We start from the raw sequence: 26,573 nt of genomic DNA, 5'->3' as shown, positions 1-26,573 counted from the left end.
GTATAGGGATAGAGCGTACACACCTCAATACCATAAGAGCCATCTATGAAAAACCCACAGCAAATATCATTCTCAATGAGGAAAAACTGAGTTTTCCCCTAAGGTCAGGAACACGGCAGGGATGTCCACTATCACCACTGCTATTCAACATAGTTCTAGAAGTCCTAGCCACAGCAATCAGACAACAAAAAGAAATAAAAGGCATCCAAATCGGCAAAGAAGAAGTCAAACTCTCACTCTTCAAGATGATATGATACTTTATGTGGAAAACCCAAAAGACTCCACCCCAAAACTGCTAGAACTCATAGAGAAATTCAGTAAAGTGGCAGGATATAAAATCAATGCACAGAAATCAGTGGCATTCCTATACACCAATAACAAGACAAAAGAGAAATGAAGGAGTCAATCCCATTTACAACTGCATCCAAAACCATAAGGTACCTAGGAATAAATCTAACCAAAGAGGCAAAGGATCTGTACTCAGAAAACTATAAAATACTCATGAAAGAAATGGAGGAAGACACAAAGAAATGGAAAAACATTCCATGCTCATGGACTGGAAGAACAAATATTGTGAAGATGTGAATGCTACCTAGAGCAATCTACACATTTAATGCAATCCCTATCAAAATACCATCCACTTTTTTCAAAGAAATGGAACAAATCATCCTAAAATTTGTATGGAACCAGATAAGACCCCGAATAGCCAGAGGAATGTTGAAAAAGAAAAGCAAAGTAGGTGGCATCACAATTCCGGACTTCAAGCTCTATTACAAAGCTGTCATCATCAAGACAGTGTGGTACTGGCACAAAAACAGACACACAGATCAATGGAACAGAATAGAGAGCCCAGGAATGGACCCTCAACTCTATGGTCAACTAATCTTCGACAAAGCAGGAAAGAATGTCCAATAGAAAAAAGACAGTCTCTTCAACAAATGGTGTGGGGAAAATTGGACAGCCACGTGCAGAAGAATGAAACTGGACCATTTCCTTACACCACACACAAAAATAGACTCAAAATGGTTGAAAGACCTCAATGTGAGACAGGAGTCCATCAAAATCCTAGAGGAGAACACAGGCAGCAACCTCTTCGACGTCAGGTGCAGCAACTTGTTCCTAGAAACATCGCCAAAGGCAAGGGAAGCAAGGGCAAAAAGGAACTATTGGGACTTCATCAAGATAAAAAGCTTTTGCACAGCAAAGGAAACAGTCGACAAAACCAAAAGACAACTGACAGATGGGAGAAGGTATTTGCAAATGACATATCAGATAAAGGGCTTGTATCCAAAATCTATAAAGAATTTCTCAAACTCAACACCCAAAGAACAAAGAATCCAATCAAGAAATGGGCAGAAGACATGAACAGACATTTTCCCAAAGAAGACATCCAAATGGCCAACAGACACATGAAAAAGTGCTCAATATCGCTCGGCATCAGGGAAATCCAAATCAAAACCTCAATGAGATACCACCTCACACCAGTCAGAATGGCTAAAATTAACAAGTCAGGAAATGACAGACGTTGGCGAGGATGTGGAGAAAGGGGAACCCTCCTACACTGTTGGTGGGAATGCAAGCTGGTGCAGCCACTCTGGAAAATAGTATGGAGGTTCCTCAGAAAGTTGAAAATAGAGCTACTGCACGACCCAGCAATTGCACTACTGGGTATTTACCCCAAAGATACAAATGTAGTGATCCAAAGGGGTACGTGCACCCTGATGTTTATAACAGCAATATCCACAATAGCCAAACTATGGAAAGAGCCGAGATGTCCATCAACAGATGAATGGATAAAGAAGATGTGGTATATATATATATATATATATATATATGCAATGGAATATTATGCAGCCATCAAAAAAAGAATCTTGCCATTTGCAATGATGTGGATGGAACTAGAGGGTATTACGCTAAGCAAAATAAGTCAATCAGAGAAAGACATGTATCATATGATCTCACTGATATGAGTAATTCTTTTTTTTTTTTTAAAGATTTTATTTATTTGACAGAGAGAACACAAGCAGAGGGAAAGAGAGGGAGAAGCAGGCTCCCTGTCAAGCAAGGAGCAGATGCGGGACTCGATCCCAGGACCCCGGGATCATGACCCGAGCCGAAGGCAGCCGCTTAACCAACTGAGCCACCCAGGTGTCCTGATATGAGGAATTCTTAATCTCAGGAAACAAACTGAGGGTTGCTGGAGTGGTGGGGGGTGGGAGGGATGGGGTGGCTGGGTGATGGACACTGGGGAGGTTGTGTGCTATGGTGAGTGCTGTGAATTGTGCAGGACTGATGAATCACAGATCTGTACCTCTGAAACAAGTAATATATATGTTAAAAAAAAAAAAAGAAGATAGCAGGAAGGGAAAAATGAAGGGGGGGAAATCGGAGGGGGAGACGAACAATGAGAGACTGTGGACTCTTGAGAAACAAACTGAGGGTTCTAGAGGGGAGGAGGTGGGGGGATGGGTTAGTCTGGTGATGGGTATTGAGGAGGGCACGTACTGCATGGAGCACTGGGTGTTATATGCAAACAATGAATCATGGAACACTACATCAAAAAAAAAATTAAAAAAAACAAAAACAAAATACATTAACCAAATGATACCAAAATTGGGGGAGAAATATACAATACAGATGACAAATACCAAAGAGCTTTTAGAAGCAACATGAAAAAATTAGTTTCTCCGGAGCAAAACAAGGTACGCATGAAACAGGCAACTCATAAGAGAATAAAAATGACCAGAAATATGAAAAGGTAATCTCATCGGTAATAAAAAAAAATGCAATTCACTCTATTTCATCCCTCAGAATGACAAGAAGCAATCAGACAAGTGGTGAAGGTATACACATAATGATTTCAAAGTGTTAAAGTCCACCAAAAGGGTGCAGTTTAAAGAAATTCTAGTAAACTGGAGTTGTAACACTACGTACCACACAGAATCACACACCCACCACACAGAGAGAGCTTCACACATTAAGAGGAAAAACAGGTTACCTAACAGCACATAAATGATATGCTCCCCATCCTTAAACACTGAAAAACATCTGAAAAGGTATTTATCAAAATGTTGAAATGGTATTTGCGGGTATGGGACTATGGTTTTCATTTTTCCTTTTTGCTTTTCTGCATTTTTTCCCCCAACTGCTAACATCATTTTATGACTTGCAAGGCACTTACCTAGTAAGGCTGTGTTTTCACCTGCATCTTCTTTGGAACTGGCATCACACTGTGGTGCAGAATCACTAGTGGAAGCCGATGGCAAATTGCTCCCCTCACTTCTGTCATCTTGTAAAGTAATACTCAGATTTGCAGCCAGAACACTCCCAAGGGCAGGTTCTGGAGCAGGCATGTCCTGCACATCCTCAAGCTCTCCCTTGAGAGAATAAAAGAAAATACCTTGTCTGAGTAACACAACCAAAGTTTATCTATCATTTCATGATCATTACTCACAATTCCTACAAAGTATTTACTTTTATACACAGAATATGGCAAGACACTAATGTCTTCTTCATTTAGCAACATCAGAAAATGAATTACTTCTCAGTAAGCCGCTTTCCAAGAGCTAAACACTGTGCATTTGAAAAACCACTTTTCCCCTCGATGCAAGCAATGCCACCTTTTAAGCTCTCTACTGACAGTAAGTGAAGCTTTGTGGGAGACACGCTCTCCTCGCTTCCTGGACAGAGGGTGCAAATCAGCCTGGCTGTGGCCGCGAGCTTGAATTAATGCCTCTAACTGCCCTACTGTCTTACTGCGGGTACCAGGGTTTCGGAAGAACAGTGTCTGACAACAGAGGGCTTCAGATTGCATTTGATTCACTTAAAAAGAATCAGCTGTGGCTCCCTAAAGACAGTCTGTCGGCTGTCAGTGTACCTCCAGCTCCTCCATTTGCTGCGTCAAAGAAAAAAATAGGATAAGGAAAGTGACAGCCCAGTCTCAAACAGAGGTTTATCCAGATACCTTTCTGATTAATGCCAGAGTCAGAGCCATGCTGTGAGAGAGGAAACCACTGGTGAGGTCACCTAGTAAAGGAGGGGGGGCTGTGGGTTTACAGTGAGACTGAGCTTCACGTGAGAACATGGTGCTGGCTCCACCTCCCTCCTCCTCCACCTCAGCGGGCCTGCTCCTCCCACTGCCGCTCTACCCAGTTCTAGAACCGCCCTCTTCCCGAACCACATGCTACACTGCTTCCTTCTCACTGGTAAGTAACTGAACACCCTCAGAACAGACTCTGGACACACCAAGCCACAAATCCTATGGAGTTGCCATACTGTCCAAACTCCCACCCAGCCCACCCTCATCTGTTTTCCCAGATAGTTACCAAAATACCCACCAAACTTAAACACCTGCCAGTCTCAAAGCCCCCATGGTCACACCCTCATCTGCAATATACTGATCTGTCAGGCAAATCCTTTAACACCCAGCTCAGACTCCCCTCTTAAAAAACCACCCTCTTATCGTCCCACTCCACCTGGCAGAGAAATTCCTCCTTTCTCTGTGCTCCTCAGCACTTCAAACATACCTCCTTTGCAGCACTGTGCGTGGGTGTATGCCCTGGCCCCCAAAGTCCAGAAAGTGAAAGTCCACAACCAGAAGGGCTGTATCTTACTCATCTTTGTCTCCCCAAGTCAAGGTCCAATCTAGCACCTGAGAGAGCACTCCTTTGATACATGCTTGCTGAATGAATGAAAACAACAGTGACAAATGGCACATCGAGAAGGTTGTAGCTGCCAACGCAAGGACCGCCTCTCAAGTCCACATGAAGGACTGATGGCAGCCCTCTGACCACAGCCGTTTCCTTGGGAGCGAGAACTAGTTGCCACACGACAGTGTATCATCACTGTCTACAAAACCCAATGCAGGAGGGGCAAAGGGACTAAAGAAAATGGCACACTCGCCAAAAATTGTAAAACAACTAAAGGCAAGACAAGTTAATTTCTTAGAGTTTGATTTAAAGTTACTACAGGTTTCTGTTCTTCAAAAAAGAAATCATGGGGCGCCTGGGTGGCTCAGTTGGTTAAGTGACTGCCTTTGGCTCAGGTCATGATCCTGGAGTCCCGGGATCAAGTCCTGCATCAGGCTCCCTACTCAGCAGGGAGTCTGCTTCTCCCTCTGACCCTCCCCCCCCCATGCTCTCTCTCTCTCTCAAATAAATAAATAAAATCTTTAAAAATAAATAAATAAAAAAGAAATCACACTTCCTGGGGTCATAGGCAAGCTTTCTGAAATTAACATTGTAACAAAGTAATCCAACCTGATGCAAAAAGAATAATCTTCATTTTTAATATATGAAATACATATATGTAGATGTAGTTCCAAAAACAAAACTCATGAGGATTAATCTCAGTGCTAATGTTCATGAAATACCCTTACAAAAATTTTTAGAAATGAAAAGGTTTAAAACTACTGACTATGAAGAAAGTAACTTAAAATGAGCTTCAGTGTGCACCTAATGAAGGAAAAGAGGAAGGAGAAGAGGAAAAAGGAAAACTTTGCCAAGAAAAACATCTGTTGAGTTCCCTGTATTGTACTGTTTAAAATGCTTAAAATCCCAGGAAGGGTGTCTACAACACAGGCTCAGTTCACTAAGTCTCAAATTCACTGTTATGCCCTGCTAAATAGACCCATCATTATTAAAAACTATAAATAAATGTTAGAAATTCTAGAGGAAAGACAAATTTTCTAGACATCAAAGCAGGTAAGTTTTCTTTTAGTAAGAGGTCTTGAATGCTGACCTTCCTCCTTTCCTGTACCTGTGGTGGGGGCATTCTGAAACTCACACTTGAAAAATATAATTCTTAGGGGTGCCTGGGTGGCTCAGTCGGTTGGGCATCCTTTAGACTTTTGGATTTCGGCTCAGGTCATGTCTCATGGGTCGTGAGATGGAGCCCTGTGTCGGGCTCTGAGCTCAGTGGGGAGTCTACTTGAAGGTTCTCTTCCTCTGTCCCTACCCCCAACTCGTGCATGCATGCACACTCTCTCTAAAATAAATAAATAAATCTTAAAAAAAAATAGAAAAATCAAATTCATAGATAATCACAGTGGTAATCAAGGCAGCAGTCTCTCAACTATCTTTCCAAGACCTGTCAAGCTAGAAGATGAGAGGACTCCTTGAGGGTTACTGGGGCTGTAAGGTGCATGAAATGCTTATCACAGAAAAAACTCCTTGTGGTTTCTAACTCTACCATAAACACTATAAAAAAAAAACCCTAAAAAATTAGGTTTAGCAATAAGAGAAGTATGTGATATTTAAATTACTTCTTCTAAAGTAGTAAGATTATTATTTCAAAACTATTTGCTATTTAATCAAGAATATTTTAAGACACTGATTATACGAAAACTCTAAAAACAATAAAAAAATAATGATCTAGAAAAATCTGTTTTTTTTCCTCTACGTCTTCCCCTTTTGGGTGGGACTACTGGTTAAAAGCTTGTATCCAGGAATTAAGCAAACCTGTATCTGAAAGCAGATTCCCAAATAACTAGCGGTGTGACCTTTGGTGAGTTACTCGGCTTTTCTAAGTTCAAGTTCCTAATTAGTAAAATAGGGAGAGAAACAGTACTTACCTCCCAGCGTGGCTATGAGGGTATGACATAATAATGTACGTAAGGCCCTCAGCACACGGCTGGCTACTATGAAGCACCCTCTTTCACTCTGCCCTCATGTCTTTGTTTTCGGAGGAAGGTCTTACAACCACCTAAGTACCACAACCCGATGGAGCAAATACCACACAGAATCAATCTCCCTAGCAGGATTTGATTTCCAAACCCAGAAATCTGAGACCTGGTGTCAAGAAGTGTTGGCTTCAGTTTCCTCATATGTAAAATATGCATCTTGAGCCAGAAAATGTATGAGGCTCCTTCCATTTCAAAGATTTGATAATTCTTGTTCATACGAAACTGACGAGTATGTATACATTCTACAGGGCAGCATACCAATATATCGCTCTAAGCAATTACAAACTCTCTGGGGGAAACATACAGCATATCAGTCTATAATCACAAAGGCAGTAGCTCGTTAACTTTATGGAATGTCTTAAACATTCATTTTTAATCAAGAGGAAAATTTCTTCAGGGAACCACAAAGATGTTAGAAGGAGCACTTAGTCCATTCCTCTTGGCTCTGGTCAGTAATGAAATTGAATCACTCAGGAAGAACTGGGGCAGAGATTGAATATAAACAAAAATGTAACAAACCCAATATCCCAGGGCTTTGATGACATCAAGTTTACACATTGGACACGTGCGGTGATCCAAAAGCCATGGGTCAATGCATATTCTATGAAAAATATGCCTAAAAAAATTAAGTATGTGTTAATTTTTTAAAATAAATGTTTATATCTTATAAAGGAAACAACACATTCTACTGACTCATCTTCTCAGTGCAAGTTAAACGACTTCAAATCAACATTCTAGTCTATTCACTTACTCTATGTAATTATCTATTCTACTTTCCACGTTAAACAGAATCTGGAACTTACAGGGAAATTTTCCCTTCACTCCACAAAAATAGCATGGTTTATTTTCGCTTCATGGTAGGCTGTATTTTTCTTTGCATCTGTAACTTACTTAAAAGCCGTTTGGGAATAAATGTGGCATAAGTAAACCAATAGTCAACGAATAATAATAAGCTGAGAGTATCTTACATAAGTTCAGGAAACGAATCAAATGGGAATACAACAAAATATAAACAGATCACCTCTGGGTTTTAGGCTTAAAAAAAAAAAACACTTATTTTCTGTCTTAACATATTTTTGTATATTCCACGTTCTTCTATAATAATAACTTGCAGAATTGAAGAAAGAAGAAATAACAATTCCCTAAGTATTTTCTTTTTACTGACTTGTCTTAGTCGGCTAGCTTTGCCTCCTATGTGGTGAATCTGTTTTCCACACAGGATAGAGATGAGAAGGCAGGCAGAGGGGGTACAGGACCCATGGCTCCCATGCCGGCTGTGTGATGCGACGCTGGGACTCTGATCTGGTTGCTTAACCTCTGCACCTCCACTGCAGACTGTTCTCAGCAGCATATATGTAACGTGCTCACAGCAGTGCTGGGCACAGTGAATACTGAGTAACTGTTCATTATTCATGCTGTTGTGTGAAGATCTCTTCTTCATACTGAAGTCTGCTAGTGCAGTTAAAAATAACAGTACTTAATTACGTAACATAGTCTAGCCTAGCTAATCTTCTGACCTTTCCATCCTCAAACTGAAACTGAAACTGACTGACCCAAAGGAATAATTTTTACAAAAACACAAAGGAAACATGTTGGCTTTATTGGGAAATCTGTTAAATAAAGCATGGGAGAAAATGAGGGGAAATTAAGTAAAAACACCAGATCAGGAGACCAGGAAATGTGCACAATCAACATGTCTGCTTGTGAGGGTCAAGCACAAAACCCAGCTCAGCCATCAGGACAGATCTGGTGTTGCAAAGGAAGTGCGCCTCAAGGCCGCTCATCTGTGCTGCATCCCAAGCATCATTTTTAAGTCACAAAGACTTGCCCTAAACCATCCTAGATAAAAATTCTTTTCTATTTTAATAATTTTCCACAGGACATACTGACTCCAATTCATTAAGTACCCACCCACCAACCTCAAATAAAAGCCTGTAGACCGAAGTTAGCTATCTTTATTCTGGAAACTTTTGTTATTCTGATATTCATTTGTCTTCTCTATAGAATTACTGAGAACTTAATCTACTATAGAGCACTTACATATATATACTACTTTGTAAACATAAAGCAAACCGTAATTACATATTAATTTCTGACCTGCTTCTAATAGGTGGGAAGCATAATTAAAATTGATCAGACTGAAAGCACAGTATAATTTTTATACACCCTTCTGATAACAGCCATTCTTCTAAACAGTTATCAGTTAATTAAAGTATCCCATTAAAAAAAAAAAAAAAAGGAAATCGCAACTTCCCATTGCTAAAGCAAAGCCCCTAGTGTATCTAAAGTGCAAAATATTTATTTTGCAGAACCCCCAAAAAAACTAAAACCCAGGGTGCAAATAATAGCAAACCACTACCCTCCCTGACTTTCTGCTAGCCATTTCTGGACCTCCCCCTGGGGTCCTTCACCGGTCATGCTTCAGTTTCCTTGCTCCCACACAATGTATGTTTTGAATGGCTAAATGTATGATGGAATTCTCAGGATTCTAATAAAGCCCTGCTTAAGACTAAAAGCCAATCCATGGCAAAGATTTATAATGGGTCTATCTTAGGGCCTGAGGTCTCCTAAGCAATTTTAAAGTAATATAATCCAGGAGCCTAGAAGGCTTAAAGCTTCCTTCCTAAAGGATGAGATGATCACAAGATCATCACATGATAGCAAGATCCTCACATCATAACAGACACATTAACACTCTTGTCAGAAACCTGAAACTTATCCAGTAATTTGTAGCATCTTAGGAAGGAAAAAAAACATACTTGCATGGCAGAATTCTGATAATGTCCTTTACTTTAAAATTTTCAATACACACTGCACAGTTTTCAGCATCAACATCAATTCCCTGTAAAAAGGAAAAAAAAGAATTCACTATATCCTTTGCTACGTGGTCTATCTTGATAAAACTAACAACGTCCTGGGTAAAACAATGACAAATTTTGTACTACCAGGGTACAACCAGAAGCTAAACACAGTCTCTACTCAGTATTTACTTCTTACCACTGTCCAGAGATTATTTAAAGAATCTGGCTGAAAAGGAAAAAATGTCATTACATAATCAGGCATGAACAGTTTTGATACTAAGGTAGTGTTCATGTTTTAAGGGTTGTAGAAATGCAAATGCCTACTTTACTATAATAAAAATTATTTTTCAAATATAAAACTTGTAAAGAGAATATCCAATAAACTACTTGTTTCTAGAATCATTAAAAACAAAAACAAGAGCGGGCGCCTGGGTGGCTCAGTTGGTTAAGCGACTGCCTTCGGCTCAGGTCATGATCCTGGAGTCCCGGGATCGAGTCCCACATCGGGCTCCTTGCTCGGCAGGGGGTCTGCTTCTCCCTCTGCCCTCTTCCCTCTCGTGCTCTCTGTCTCTCATTCTCTCTCTCTCAAATAAATAAATAAAATCTTTAAAAAAAAAAACAAAAACAAAAACAAGAGCACTTTCACTAGAATTTGCTAAAGAACATAGTTACAACTTGCAAATGAGAAAACACAAATGGCTAAATATCTGAAAATATTCCACCTCACTAGTGATAAAAGAATTACGGATTAAAATAAATTACCGTTTTTCATCTATCAAATTAACAAAGGTAAAAAGAAATAAAACTTGCCAGGGAGGAAGCAGTCCCTGGCAAAATTTGTGACAAAATTTCCACTGCTGCTAAGAATCTATGGGTCATCGACCTTTTTGGTGGTGTCAGCCTTTCCCCCATCCCCCTGGGTACCCCATCGAATCACCTGGCCTCACCCCATCAAAGCAGGCACAGCCAGAGTGGTCATCTGACCCAAGACAGGTCAGTGAGACTCTCTTTGATTCTGGGATGGATTCAAGAACTACCAGTCAGTGTCTGCATGTAGCTCCAATATTAGCAAGTGTATTTTATGGGAACACAGCTACCCTGTCCTTATGTAATTATTTTAAAAATACACTGAGCCATGTATATCACTTGTTAGCAAGCAAGCAGTAAAAACTGATTATTGTTATCAAAGACTGTATTAAAATTCTGTAACACTTAAAATTGTATGTTGCTAAAGTAAATATTATCATCTATCATATGCCATACAAAACTGATGAAACAATTTTTAAAGTTTCTAATGGTCTGTAAGCTTATACATTACTGTGAATGAGTCCATAAGAAAAGAAAAACTAGAAACCGGGGCACCTGGGTGACTCAGTCGGTTAAGCGGCTGCCTTCGGCTCAGGTCATGATCCCAGAGTGCTGGGATCGAGCCCCGCGTCAGGCTCCCTGCTTGGCAGAGAGCCTGCTTCTCCCTCTACCTCTGTCTGCCATTCTGCCTACTTGTGCGCTCTCTCTCTCTCTCTCTCTGTTAAATAAATAAATAAATAAAAATCTTAAAAAAAAAAAAGAAAAACTAGAAACCAAACACCTGTCTCTAGAACTGGACAAGATGTAGATTTAAGAAAACACAACAATTTTTCGGTATAAATTTAATCAAAATCATCAGAAAATCCATGTGTGTGGCACCTGGCTGGCTTGGTCAAAGGAGCATGTGATGCTTGGTCTCAGGCTTATAAGTTCAAGCCCCATATGGGGTGTAGAGGATACTTATTAAAAAAAAGAAAAGAAAAATCCACATATGTACCTCACCGACCATTTAGGGATCTTTTTTTAACCATTATTTTGACAACTTTCAAAAACAGTAGGATCACATTTTCAAAAATGTTCTATATAAAGAAATGCTCTGGAGGCGCCTGGGTGGATCAGTTGGTTAAGTGTCTGCTTTCAGCTCAGGTCATGATCCTGGGGTCCTGGGATCAAGCCCTGGGTCCTGGGATCCCCCCTGGGTCAGGCTCCTTGCTCAGTGAGGAGTCTGCTTCTCCCTCTCCCTCTAATCCTCCCCCTCTCCGCTTGTGCTCTTGCTCTCTCTCAAATGAAGAAATTTTTAAAAAATCCCAAAAAACCCAAATGCTCTGTACAGGAAGAGGATACTATCAATTTACTTATGTTCTCAAAGACTCAATTCAGTATATTATACATATAAATCTCTGCTCCTATTTTTTTAAATTTTTATTGTTATGTTAATCACCATGCATTACATCATTAGTTTTTGATGTAGTGTTCCATGATTCATTCCTTGTGCATAACACCCAGTGTCTCTGCTCCTATTTATAGACCGAGATTTCCTGCTGTGGAGCAGAAGACATATTCTAAGGGGAACATAAAACTACATGCTTATCAAGTGACTGGCCATGTGCAATGCATGTAGAGTTTATCACAGGCATTCACTAGACACTCTCTCCCCAAGGACCCTCTGTGATCTATACATCAAGTGCTAATCTCAAGCCAGGACATGAGAAACTTTTTTTTGTTTGCTTGTTTTCTTTTACTTTTTCTGTTCAGTACATTTGCATGGAAAGAAACCAGTACACTGCACAAACTATTAAAATTCAGCTGTTACTTCTGTATAAGGCATTAGGAATGGAAGCCAGCAATATAAGTCCAAGAGTATCTTCATATTAAATATACTAAAATAAACCATTAATATCAGAATCCAAAGTTTAAAAAAAACTCAAAGGTCTATAATTTAATGAGTATTATTTCTGCTTTAAAGTTGGTCAAAAGAAGGGATACATAAAATAAGTGCAGTTATTCTTTCTCTTTTTTGAAGGAGGATTGGAGGGTAGAATAGATGAAGTCTCAACAATTTGGTGAGATGAAATGAAAATCAAAACAACAGAACCAACCTATACCTACAAGTCAACACACTTATCAGCATCTAAAGACACAGAAGACCATTAAAAAAAAGTACTACTACTGCATTGGCAACTGTTTTCCTCTTAAAGAATCGGTCCTCCAAGAATCTGAGGTTCTGGATTTAGGATCTGTCCCATTCCCAAAATGCTTTAAAAGTCTGGTATGATTTTGACCTTTTATGTCCCAGGTTGGCCATGTCAGAATGTTTCTTTTTTTTAAAAAGTAGTTTAAGTACATCTTTTCTCCCCTTCTCTACAAATCCCAGTTTTTTCCTCCCTGTATTTAAGGGAATCAGAGAGAATGAACACATAGCCTATAGACTCAGATTTAACAGAAATGAGTTTAAAGTATCAAAGGTCTATGGTCTAAGGGAACTTGGAAGTTCTTTACCTTCCTTAGAGTCATCTGGGTCTGACCAATAGGTAGAACTTTCTTACGTGATAGACATGTCAGTCCCGTCCAGTATAGTAGCAACCAGCCAATAGGGCCATTTGAGTATTTGGAATGTAGCTAGTGTGACTCAGGAACTGAATTTTTAAGTTCAATTTCATCCATTTAAAGTAAAATAACTAGGGGCGCCTGGGTGGCTCAGTCGTTAAGCATCTGCCTTCGGCTCAGGTCGTGATCCCAGGGTCCTGGGATCGAGCCCCGCATCGGGCTCCCTGCTTGGCAGGAAGCCTGCTTCTCCCTCTCCCTCTCCCCCTGCTTGTGTCTCGCTATCTCTCTCCATCAAATAAATAAATAAAATCTTTATTAAAAAAAAAAGTAAAATAACTATATATGACCAATGGCTACCTTATTTGGTGGCACAGGTTTTAGAGGCTCTTCACATGTACAACTGAATATTTCTGCCAACCCTTCTCTAAAATGAACACACGTATACAAGTTAGTACTAACTCAAACTAGTCAAAACTCCACATGTTCAATGTGAGTTTAACAGACTGGAAAGTTTTAGCTAGACATATAAACAGATATGTACTTTAGTCTAAAAGAAACAAAAAACCCATGAAAATGTTACCTTTTCTCCATGCTTTACAGTATGAAGTGGAAGCTGGCCAATGATTTTCTTAGCTTCTTTCCTATGGCTCTTAGGTAGGAAAAATATTATCACTAAAAATTTTAAGTCACTATTTTAAAAAATTCACATAAGCTTACAGAAAAAAATTTCATTTAAAAAAGTTAAATGACTACAATGAAAATAACAACAAAAATTACCATTTACATCTTAATTTATAAAATAGCCACATATAACTTAAGAGCTGTTTGATCAAGAATATTTTCAATTCCATGCCTGAAGAAGAAACCAATTCTTATGTTTAAATATTGGCAAGAGAGCAGGAAGCTGAGGATGGGGGAGGAGGGGTCCCACTGATTCATCTACTAATGCCCGTCCCTAAAATGAAAGAGGTTTTCGTCTAGTCAGCAGGTGCAGGATGACCAGAAATGACTACCACCTACAAAGCAAGAAAGAGTGGCTTTTCAAGACAACAGGGTAAGTGTGAAGTTCAAAGGCCTGTCTGTGGAATTCTCTGGCTCTCTGAGTGCCCTCCTCTTTGCTGTGACAGAGACACTACCTCTCTGCAGATAAATGGCTTTGAAAGTTGCCCCACCACAGAAGCCAGGAAGCCCCTCCCATTCTGCTCCTCGCCTTCAGGCCCAGGGTTCTCTTCTCCTTGTTTTAAACACAGAACCAGGTCCACTCTACCTCCAGCCTATTTATCATTCCTTTATGTCTGAAAGAGGGAAAGAGGGTATTCACAGGAGCAAAACATGCAAAAAGTGACATCATTTAAAGGTATTTAATTTCCCACAAAACAGAAAATTTAATGTATTCTAATTAAAAAATTATTTAAAAAAAAGTTATATTAATTAAATAGTATGAATGAAAATGAAATTAAGAATATGGTCCAAAAAACGCCCACAAAACTCTAATATAACTTCAGGGAATATATATGAGAAATATTTATGAATTACCTTTTAAAAAGCAAAGTTAAAAAGAATTACCCATAATTACCTGACTTCCAAACTGTGAGCCAGTATATAGGAAACGCTGTATATAGTAAAATATCAGCCAGGCTAATGAGATAATCATCATGGTGATGAAGGCGATGGCCACAAATACCACAGACTGACCACTGATAAACTCCTGTACATGGCGGGTGCCAACCCCTATGGTCATTTTGACTGCAATGCCTTTCTGCACCAGATCCAAAATTTCTCTTCCTTTTGGGTAGCTAACCATAATGACCACTATATTTCCTGTTCCTGTAGGGAAGAACAAAAAAAGTCCATATGAAGAACGCAAAATGAGATACAGAGAAAGGTAAGAGAAAAATATAAGAGTACTACAGCTTGTCCATATGTAACATCCAAAAACTTAACCAAAAAATGTTTAATTTTCAAGGAAAACTTAGGTTACCGAAATTAGTCCCAAAAGAGAAAATAGACTGACTACATCAGAAGTAGAATAAGTCTCTAATAACTACCCCCCCGCAAAGGTTAGAGCCCCATTCAATTCCACGGGTGAATTCTACCACCAAAACTTGAAGTAACTGATGGTACTGAAATTGTTCCACAGCAGATTAAGAAAGTTAAAAAAGAAGTTTAAAAAATTATTTCTAGATAATAAAGCCAAACATGGGAATAAACCAAAAGAACCGTACAGACAAATTTCACTTATGAATTTTAATACACAATGCCTAGTGGCGCCTGGGTGGCTCAGTCAGTTAAGCATCTGCCTTCAGCTCAGGTCATGATCCTGGGGTCCCGGGATAGAGCCCTACATCGGGCTCCCTGCTCAGTGTAGAGTCTGCTTCTCCCTCTGGCCCTCCTCCCTCTCGTGCTCTCTCTCTCAAATAAATAAAATCTTAAAAAAAAAATACATAATGCCTAAAGCATGCCTATTAATCACAGGGAGGCAATCTGAGAATTTCTACTATGATCACTATTATTTAACATTGGTCCAAAGGCATGAACAGACATAATACAAAAAAAAAAAAAAGAGAGAAGGGGTAAAATAATCAGTTTCTATAAATCTATCCATAAATTAATGTAATAACCATAAAAAATAGGATTCTTAAAACCTTAAAAATGCTGTTTCTGAAGTTCATTAGGGGAAAAATAATCACGAATCATCAGGAGAACTTTTTAAAAGTAAAACCTGAACTAACATTTACAATTACAGTAATTACAACAGTGTGGTAGTAGCAAAGGAAGACAACCAGAATAAAGGGGTAGAATCAAAAGTCCAGAAATTAGACCCAAATACAAAACAGAACTTAGTATATGATAAAACTGTAATCTTAAATCACTGGGGTAAAATAGATTATTTTTAAAAATAGTATGGGAATAATTGGGTATTATCTGAGGGAAAATAAAAAAGCTGTATCCCTTTCTCACAATTTATGGCAAAATAAGTTCCAAGTAATGAATACCCAACTTTTACATCAACATGGATGGGACTGGAGGAGATTATGCTAAGTGAAATAAGTCAAGCAGAGAAAGTCAATTATCATATGGTTTCACTTATTTGTGGAACATAAGGAATAGCATGGAGGACATTAGGAGAAGGAAGGGAAAAATGAACGGGGGGAAATCGGAGAGGGAGACAAAGCATGAGGAGACTATGGACTCCGAGAAACAAACTGAGGGTTTTAGAGGGGGAGGGGGTAGGGAGATGGGTTAGCCTGGTGATGGGTATTAAGGAGAGCACGTACTGCATGGAGCACTGGGTGTTACACGAAAACAATGAATCATGGATCACCGCATCAAAAACTAATGATATACTGTATGCTGACTAACATAACATTATAAAATAAAATTAAATTAAAAAAAATAAGTTCCAAGTAAATCAAAGATTTAAATATATAAAAGAGAGGAAATATAAAAATGAAAATTTTCCAGAGAGCTAAAAAAGAGCAAAATCAAGGAATCAAGATCAAAAGAGTAAAGAACCAATGGGAGAAAATACATGTAACATAACAAAGACAGAAAACAATTTCCTGTAAGAGAAAGAGCAACAGAAAAACAAAGGAAATAAAGTCAGTTTGCAGAAAAGACAAAAAATTTTTTTACCTATCAGCTTTAGTGAGATAAGAATTCACATGCCATAAAATTCACCCTTTTAAAGTATAGAATTCACTGGTTTTTAGTATATTCACAAAGGCTGTGCGACCATCATCACAATCTAATTCAATTAACATTTTCATTGCCCCAAAAAGAAAACCTGTATGCCTCTGCGGTCACTCCCCAACAAATAGACTTTAAACACATGAAAAGTCATGGTACAAATGAAAACATTAAAAAGATCTTCGTCTTAGGATGCACTGCATCCTGAAAACCTAAGTTGAAAATATCCTATGTAGAAAATGCATTTAATACTGAACATCATCACAGCTTAACCTAGCCTACCTTAAATGTGCTCTGAACACTTATAATAGCCTACGGTCGGGCAAAATCCTCTAACACTGTGCCTATAGGAAAGTGCTGACCACCTCATGTAATTTGCTGAACACAGTACTGAAAGTAAAAAACGAAATGGTGGTCTGGGTACAGAATGGTTGTTGACCTTCGTGATCATGTAGCGGATTGGGAGCTGGGGCTGCAGCATCATGAGAGAATATTGTAGGGCATATCGCTAGCCCTGGAAAAGATCCAAATTCAAAATTTGAAGTATGGCTTCCACTGAATGCATACTGCTTTTGTGCCATCATAAAGTCAAAAAATTGCAAGTGAAACCACAGTAAGTTGGGGATCATCTGTACCTGTATGATTGGCAAAGATCAAATAGTTTCGATCCTCCATAATGGCAAGAGTGAGCACAAATCTGCACTCTTGCACACTGCAGGGGGAGTTTATTATTACAATCTTGTGTGGAGGGCAATGGCTATCAAAAAATTTTCATTTATTTATTTTCCCAAGACTTAAATGCACAGCTCTTTGATCCAGCAATTCCATGTCCAAGAATTACAGATACACTTGCATACGTATACAGGAGCTATCTGTAAAGATATTTGTTGTCAAATTTTCTCTAAATTGTTGCTATCACGTGGCGCCTGGGTGGCTCAGTTGGTTGGGTGACTGCCTTTGGCTCCGGTCATGATCCTGGAGTCCCGGGATCGAGTCCCGCATCGGGCTCCCTGCTCAGCGGGGAGTCTGCTTCTCCCTCTGACCCTCCCCCCTCTCATGCTCTCTCTCATTCTCTCAAATAAATAAATAAAATATTTAAATTGTTGCTATCATGATCTAAACGTCCATCAATAGGACTACAGTACGTGTACAGAGATTGAGATGGCGACTCCATTTGTATGAATAGTACTCAAGATGACAGGAGGGGAAAAAAGCAACATGTCAAACTATGTGGATGCAAGATCTGTATGTCACATTAATTTGGACTGCCTCTGGAAGGAGACCCAGAGAGTAGGGACCCTGACTGCATCTGGGAAGAGGAGCTGGACACAATAAAAATTCTGTACAACGTGCGCATATTACCTATTTGAAAACTAATTTTAAAAATACACATAAAGGGGTGCCTGGGTGGCTCAGTCAAGATTAAGCGTCTGCCTTCTGCTCAGGTCATGATCCAGGGTCCTGGGATTGAGCCCCAGGTCAGGCTCCCTCTCCCTCTGCCTGCTGCTCCCCATTCTGTGTTCTCTCTCAAATAAATAACATCTTAAAAAAAATACATAAAATAAAAATAAAAATACACATAAAGAATGTTCTCTGGCATCACTTCAAAACTGTGCATTATAACAATTTTATTGCAGAGAGAAACTTAATCTGTAGCAAATCCACTGTGGCCCCCTGCCATCAGGATTTAGTTACTGAAACACCAGAAGGGCACCCTTCTAAGGTGGCTCCCGCCTGGAGGCCGATCCTTTGACCCGGGCCAAAGGTGTCACTTAGCAAGAACGTACATGTACTTGTCTCCCCACTCACGCAGTCTGCCATGTCATCACTGGGAGACACTACAAGGAGGAAGGCATTTCCTGCCTTCAGGAAAACAAACATCTAGAAGCTGAGAAACACAAGCACAGAAACAATTATTATGATAGTTATACCACTTATAATTACATGGCACTTTATAAGCTGAAAGCCTTTTCTCATAAACCTCCTTTTGCGGAGAACTTCAAGCACACACTAAAGTAGGAAGAACGGTTTAAAGAACCCCATGTGCCTGTCTCAGTTAAGAAGTTTTATATAGAAAATAAATCTGTTTCCATGCCATGGTCACAGCTACATAAAACTTCTGGTACTGACATAATGAAATTTGTGTTAATTGGGGAAAACCAACTTTGGAGCACTTTCACATTTATGTCTCCCTTGAAGCAGAGAGGCCAAATTACTATTTTACAGATGAGGGCTCAGAAATCTGAAGAGAGCTGCTGAATGTCATATACCACCTGGAAAAGCCAGTTCTAGGGCCTGAAGACCCAGCTCCCACGCAGTATCTCTGCCCTGCCTCCTCCTCGTGGGGGACCCAGGCTTCAGAATCACGCAAGACTGGGTTCAAATCTGTTATCCACTGCCTGGGTCTGGAGAAACTACCTTCTCTGAGAATATTTCTTCAGCTATAAAATGAGAATTTTTCTATTTTGGACTACTGCTTATTTACTAAGAAAGTGGAATACAAAGAGCTGCAGAAATGAAGTGATAATTTTGTCTGAGGTGGGAGAGAACTCTTTCCCTTGGAAGTACACTTGAGCTACATCTTGAAGGACAGGAAAAGTTTATTAAGTAAACAAAGGGAGGCTTTCTAGGCTGTGAAATCATCATAAAGACATATTTGGGATGGTGACTGGTCCAATTTGATTAGTGAATAAAATATAGTTGTCCCCCTTACCACAAGGGATACATCCCAAGACCTCCAGTGGATTCCTGAAACCGCAGAGAGCAACAAATGCTATATATACTATGTTTTTTTCCTATACATACCTATGATAAAGTTTAATTTATAAATTAGGCACAGTAAGAGCTTAACTAATAATAAAGTAGGACAATTATAACAACATACTGCAAAAAAAAAGTCATATGAATGTGGTCTCTCTTAAAATATTTTGTACCGTATTCACCCTTCTTGTGATGATGGTGAGATGAAAAAATGCCCATGTGAGGAGATGAAGTGAGGAGAATGACGCAGACGTTATGACCTAACATTAGGCTACTACTAACCTTCTGACCATAGGTCGGAAGGAAGATCATCTACTTCCAGACCGAGGCTGACCATGGGTAACTGGTGTACATTTGAAGGTATCTTACCTCCTTACCCCCAGTGCCTCACATAGAACCTGGCACACAGAAAGTGTTTCATAAATATTTGCTTAATAAATGAATGAATAAATGAGAGGTAGAAGATGAATTGAGATTCTAATCTCAATTGGTTGGTTCTTGAACACCAAAATTTTCTGACACACAGTGATTATCAGAGGGACACCCTGAACTGAAAACTTGTAATATCAACTTGAAATTTTTCACCTAGGAAACTAAAACAGTTCACTGATTTAAAAGAAATCATGAAAAAAAAAAAATACTGTGTCTAGGATGACAGCTAAACCATTTGCTATACTAATTATAGCAGCAAGACTGCTTCTGGGAACTACTTTAAATTAATAAAACTCAGAATGAAGACTCATTCTATACCATGATTTGTTTTTCTAGAACATTTTTTGGGATGAACTGCAGGTAGGGCAGCTGAGTAAAAATGGCACTAGCTTGGGTCACTGTGTGCATGACCGGAAGGGATACCAGGCACAGGCACCTCATTTGGCTCTGCCCTTCCCTCCTCATGCACTGCCACCTCTCCAGGACAATCCTCGAGAGCCTTAGGGACACACGAGAGCAAATCACAGCTTATTTCCCAACTAAACAGCTGAGTTTCTTCATAGGATGCACAGACACTCAAAGACTTGGGAGAGGAGAGAAAGTTCTTAGGATTTTTCTTCCCTAGGCCTTAACCCTGCTACCAGTCATGCTTGTGTAAAAAACAGTCATCTTGTGCAATCCCTCTCCCTCCCCCAAAGAATCTATACCTCTCACCATTAGACAGGAAAACTCGAAGGCAGTTTTTGTCTTACTTAGCACAATGTCTGTGTACAGAGTACATGATCATAAACCTACTTATCAAATAATAAATACCAAATATAGTACTCTTTAGCAAGCCATACTGTCCATAAATATGAAACTCTTCTGTGCCAGAAATAAAATTGCATATATTTCTGTTTCCTTTCAAATGTCTGTGTTCCGCTTACCACTTGCTCAAAAACAAAAAAGTTAAGAAATCCTGTCTTGGTCAATAGGTTCAAAATTCTAGAGGTTACATGTGAGTCTAGTGTACCATTTCTCTCCTCCCAAAGGAAACTATATATATTTCAGCATTCTTTTGAAGGGGGTGGGAACTACTGAAATATTTAAAGTGGAGGATTAGATTTCTGCTCTAGAAAACCAATTCAGGCAGCAAGAAATACATTTTAAGAGTCCCAGCAAAAGAATCCTGTTAAATTTCAGGTGTTCTTTCTTTCTCATCACTTCCATACCCTCTCCACCTTCTGCCCTCTAACCTGGAAAATTCTTGGTGAAATCTTCAAGATTCAGCACAAGCTCAACTCAAGGCTTCTTGGCACCACCCACCCCTTTACGCCTGCAATGCATCAGTTCCTCTTAGATACAGCTCTAGCAGGTGTATAAAACACCTACTAGAACTTCTTTATAGGTCTCTCTCCCTCACTAGACGAGTACTACCTGTTCTTATTTATTAGTTTTTGTAGCCAAGTATCATGCAGTGGTGACCCATAGAAGAGTTTCTGTATGCATGAATCTATCTGAAAAAATTGGCTTATCTTCAAGTAGTATAGCTGAAATGCCCCAATAAGGAGAATATTAATAGAAATAGTACACCCAATATGAATGCAAATGTCTCCAAAATTTGAAGCTATTATGCAAAACAGAAATGTTTTTATGGTTGGCTACGGAGTGTCAGGAGGACACAAAAACAAATGTAATTCTTCTCTTGGAAATTTAAATTATGTTTTGGATAATTCGACTTGCTCAAAAATATTTTGTATTTGTTGCATATACAGCTCTTTGCAGGGTTCCTAAAGGCATTACTTTATTTCAGGGCTTCAGCCTTTTACAATGTTGTTCCCACCACCAAGAATGTCCTATAGCCCAACCCCCCTTCCACACACCATACACACCCAGAGACACCTTCTCCATCCACGTTTCTTTCAAAACTCAATCTTTCTGGGAACCATCTGAGTTAATCCCACCTTCTAAGCGTGCCTGTGAGGTGCCACTTCTGTCTTCCTACAGCACCACAATACATAATTCAAATCCACATTTTTGGATCATTTGAGTATAGCATTAAACATCATCAAAAATTTATTATTCATAAAAAACTATTTACCATGCTCTGCAAATGCAAAATGCACATCTTCTATAACACCAGGGACTTTTACATTTTTGTCGTCTCCCTCCACCCCAACTCTGGCCCCTTCTTCAAACATAGCTCTAAGCCTTGCCAGTACTTGGCACTCAGTAAACAGCTGTTAACAGAATGAATGAAGTTAACTGTATACAGAGTGAATGAATGAATCTATCCTTAAAAGGCCATGCCAAAATTGCAGCTAAAGGATCATCCTATTTATTAAACAATTTATTAAACAACAATAATCACACTAAGGCCAATACTCTATAAAAACTTTTGTTTTAATGATTTGCCTTGTATCAATCTTTCAATTAGCAATAATCGCGCCTCGGATAAACCTCATTGGCTACGATACTGCCACTGCGCAAAGCTGACTTGTATCAATTTTTACTCATCTTGGTCAAACTAACTACCAGTCACCCTTGCAGTATCTGCTTTAGATGTCCTTCCTTTATGCTTCCTAAGCATCCGTGCATATAATTCCATCAAGGTCCAAACCATATTGTCTGGAAAGTTGTTTATCGCTCCCACCAGGTCACAAACTCCTTTGAGGAGGCAGGCATGTGTCTTAGGCATTTCTATGCCTTAGTAAGCACAATACTTAGCCCAAAGTGGCTACTCATTATTCTGTCTGCTAAAGTAAAGAGAATTAACTAAGATTAATTAACAGGGAATTAATTAGTTTAACAGTCCTTACAGTTGTTCTGACAGATTATCTTAAAAGTCATGATTTTATTTTTAGAACCATGATAAAACACTGATTTATACCCAAAGTATCCTGTACTGGATTTAGTAGAGTCAAGCAACAGGCTTAGGAAAAACTGGAGAAATTCTCCCTGAGATTTGGGAAAAGACTATCACGATTCAGTTTTACAAGCACCCACCTCTACCTATTTTGCAGAACCCCAGTGCTACACAGGGACACTGAAACCACTGGTATCTGTGGTTTTTACTGCCTCCAGTCACATTCTGACAAAATCCAAGAAACCTAACTTGAGCTGCATTTAAGGTTCTGTATAACATTTCAAATTCAAGTATGTCAAAGCCAGTTTGTCTTCTGACTTAATTCCATTCATTCCATTCTTAATGCTATTCCATTCTCAAAAAGTCATGATACATTTGTACCCTTGTTCCCAGTTGGGCCAAGTTCTGTGAAGGTCATTCCTTTCCATTCCTATAGTCACCACTACAGTATTCGCCCTTACACAGTTGACCCTTGAACAACATGGGTTTGAAACGTGTGGGTTAACTTATGCAAGAATTTTTTCTTCCAATAGAGTACAGTATAGTCAGTGTATTTTCTCTTATGCTTTTAATATAACATTTTCTTCCCTCTAGCTTACTTTATTGTAAGAATCCAGTATGCAAGACATGTAACATACAAAACATGTGTTAATTGACCGTTTATGTTATTGGTAAAATGCCGAGTCAACAGGAGGCTATTAGTGGTTAAGTTCTGGGGGAGTCAAAAGTTATACACGGATTTTCCACTGCATGGGGGGTTGGTGCCTCTAAGCCTTGTGTTGTTCAAGGGTCAACTTTATTTCTATTTGGATCAGCCCAACAGACTAGAGTCTCTGTAGGCTTTCCTCTGTTTAATCCACTGGTCACAATGCTACCAAATTAATCTCCCTTTAAGTCAGTGGTTCAAAACATTGGATGATTCTATCATCACTTCCCTCCCCCTCCCCACCCCCGACATTTGGTATTATCTAGAGACATTTCTGGTTGTCACAACTGGAGGAGTACTGTTGGAATCTGGTAGGTAGAGGTCAGGGATGCTAAACATCTTATAATGCACAGGACAGCCCCTCCCACAACAAAGAATGATCTGGCTATGTATAGACCCTCCTGTTACCACGGACCAGTTTCCTCATCCATAAAATGGAGTTAAAGTACATACATGAAAACGCTGTCCGGAGGGTTAAGTGAACCGCTGTATGGAGAGCACTGAGCACAGTGCCTACACACTGGGTACTTTCACGCATTAAAAAAAAATTGCTAAAGCTGTTACTTTTGTCTTTTTTCTCACAAAGAATGATTCTCACAATAAAAGGACTAGAATGGACATTGATAATAGAAGAGAAACTCATGAGGATTTAAAATAAACATCAACGCGGTGTTTTTCGGGGCCTGGCTAAATTATGTCAAATAATATAAGCAACCAAGGTGGCTGAACCATGGTTAGAGCAAGTGCTATTAGCCTGGAAAAATGTAACATCATTATCAAAAAATGCAGTAAACAGATTTAGAAAATTGTAGCCAATGCGCCAGCCATTGAAAAGAAAAGGTCCAAATGAAGATGTTATACACTCAGAAGAGACTACAAGGACCCAGAATCAGAGAATCCTGACACATTAACCTCTTTTCCTAGACAGATCTACTAAAATTGGGAAAACACCATTGATAGGATGTATCAGGAATGGTCTCTGAAATCTGACAGGGCTTTTCATGGTAGTTTTACGGAAACACGGCTTGGGTACAATGACAACTTGGTAGACTTATACTCACTGGAATAGCGGCACCAAAGGTGGTGCCTCACCCAATGCCACCACATAAGCACCTGCTTCTATTTCCTCTTCCAAAACCACTTCCTTCTGTTGCAACTGAGAACTTCCCCTCTACTGTCTGAGGTCAACCCCTCCAAAATATCCTAGACATGGCCTTCTTCAAGACCTGACTCTTGCAGTTACCTCTTCTCTAACCTGGATCTCTACCACATCACTCCCAGCCAATTTCAATATGCCCTACCATTGTCCACCCTAACCCTCCCTTGCCCTATAGTTTCTGCACAGTTCTCAGCACACCTTGAGCCCTCAGAGTCAACCTTCTTAAAAGAGTTGTTCTAACAGTCTCCATTTTCTCACCTCTCAACTGATTTCTATTCCCATCACAGCTAAAATAGGCCAAATCCAAAGTCCCTTTCTGTCTTCATTATGTTAAGTTTGAACTTGCCTTTAAGAAATCAAAGCAGAATGAAAAACAGAAGTACAGGAAAAAGGATGTCTGACTTGCAGCAGCAGAAACTTTAAAAAAAAAACTTTAATCACAATAAATTCAGAATGAGTCATGCTCTTAGAAATCGTAACAGAAATATGTTCACTCTGCTGGGTACAGGTCCTGTAACATTCAGATTTCAGTTCTGAGGAGGACGTCTTGCAAAATAAGACTCTCAAACTGTCATTAGTGCTTGAAGATGCAACCTGTTGCCCTGGGGAATAGGTGTGGGAAGTGTCGCCTGGCAAAGAGCAAGACCTTTTCCTGAATGAACACAACCTGAAAAATTTCATCTAAACTCTAGACTCACGGAAGCTGACTGGCAGTTGGGCCAGTATTACAGCCTTACATGTAGGAAGTGAGAAAACATATCCGCACTTAAATCCAGGTTTTCTGACTCAGTTAAGTCCAGATTTTCTGACTCAAAAGTTCAGAATACTCAGACACGTTTTATTAAAGTGGAGAAACCAGAGTTCGACCAAGCCACCACTTAACATTGGTGAAGGGACTGCCAGACCTTGGATTCCTACCTCACCTGACTTTGTAAAAACGATGAATGGAAAGGGACCCATGATTAGCAATCATGAGACTTTCCACCATAACCCTCTTTGGGTGGCTTTTAATTTCTTTCGTTCTCCCCATTGCCCTCCTTCAGAGGGCGCCTCCCTACACCTGAAGGGCCCAAGGCGAAGATCTAATCTCGTCTGGAGGCCTTCCTACCTGCCCATAGAGCCCCGGGGGGTCACGGCGCGCACATCCAGAGCTTCCCTCCCAGTTCCTGACCGCCAGAAGCCATCAGAGTCGCGCCCCCAAACCCCTTCGCGGCTTGCCCCTGGGGATCAAGGCCGAGGACGAGAGGGCCGTCGGCCATGACTAAGCTGCAGAGTTCCCCCGCCGCCTCCCCACGTCCCCGGCCTCGGCTCACCTGCGTGGGACATGGGCGTGGTGAGGTTCCCGTGGCCCTCCTCGTTGTAGAGGACCACGGCCGAGGCGTTCCTCCGCGCCGCCACCAGCACCTTGTCCTTGAAGGTGCAGCCCCCGCGCGCCACCAGGGCGACCCAGGGCGCGTCCCCCCGGCCGCCGGGCGCTGGCACGAGGAAGCGAGTGTCGGGCGCGCAGCCCTCGGGGTCGCGGTCCGCAGCACGCGGGACGCCCACCAGGCCCTGCGCGCCCTCCTTGGGCGAGCTGTCGCCGAAGCGGCCGCTCTCCGAGACGCTCCACACGGTGCGGTTCGTGTGCGGGTCCACGTACTCGGTGCTCACCACGGCCGAGTACCACTCGAGCGCCCGGCCCCTGGCCCCGGGCGCGTATAGGGCCAGCGCGAGCAGCGCCAGCGCGCTGCGGGCCCCGACGCCGGCCTCGGGCCGCCGCCGCCACGCCATGGCCCCACCGCCGGGCTGACGAGGAGGAGTCCGCGGCTGCAGCTGCGCGCGTGCGAGGCCGCTGAAAAACGTAAAAAAGCTGGCGCTTGCCGCCGAGTGGGCGGAGAGCCAGGCCGGGTGGCGGGCGGGGCCGCGGCGCACGCGCACCTGGCGGAGCGGGGGAGGGGGCGGAGACTGGGGCGGGGCCTTCCCTGGCCCTTCCCCGCCCGGACCCCGGCGCTACGTGCGCGGGCTGGAGGCTGCCCTCTCCGCTCGGTGCTTGAACGTGACTGATCGTTCGCAGCCGGGCGGTCCGCGACCTCAAGGATCCCGTGGATTCAGGGACCGGGTGCGAGCAGCTCACGCGACGTCTTGCGCCACGCAGGGCGCGGTGG

General features: G+C 40.8%; 1 protein-coding gene and 1 pseudogene across 4 annotated transcripts in view; both read right to left on the bottom strand.

Annotated features, from left to right (window-relative positions):
• The window catches only part of RNF149 (ring finger protein 149), a 40,328-nt gene extending 14,042 nt beyond the window's left edge, over positions 1 to 26,286 (bottom strand). For all 4 annotated transcript variants that reach the window (XM_078056784.1, XM_078056783.1, XM_078056785.1 and 1 more), the window contains exons 1-6: positions 25,743 to 26,286; positions 14,414 to 14,664; positions 13,418 to 13,486; positions 9,442 to 9,524; positions 7,202 to 7,298; positions 3,182 to 3,377 (exon numbers count right to left, since the gene is read on the bottom strand). In XM_078056784.1, the coding sequence (XP_077912910.1) occupies positions 3,182 to 3,377; positions 7,202 to 7,298; positions 9,442 to 9,524; positions 13,418 to 13,486; positions 14,414 to 14,664; positions 25,743 to 26,199 (1,153 nt within the window). In that variant the 5' untranslated portion in view covers positions 26,200 to 26,286. The remainder of the gene's footprint in view (positions 1 to 3,181; positions 3,378 to 7,201; positions 7,299 to 9,441; positions 9,525 to 13,417; positions 13,487 to 14,413; positions 14,665 to 25,742) is intronic.
• Positions 22,061 to 22,192, bottom strand: LOC118532992 (U4 spliceosomal RNA; annotated as a pseudogene).
• Positions 26,287 to 26,573: the final 287 nt, after the last annotated feature.

This window comes from Halichoerus grypus, chromosome 10, assembly GCF_964656455.1.
Source record: "Halichoerus grypus chromosome 10, mHalGry1.hap1.1, whole genome shotgun sequence".
NCBI classification, from domain to species: Eukaryota; Metazoa; Chordata; class Mammalia; order Carnivora; family Phocidae; genus Halichoerus; species Halichoerus grypus.
The sequence above is the reverse complement of the archived record's forward strand: the minus strand, read 5'-3'. Positions and strand labels throughout refer to the sequence as shown.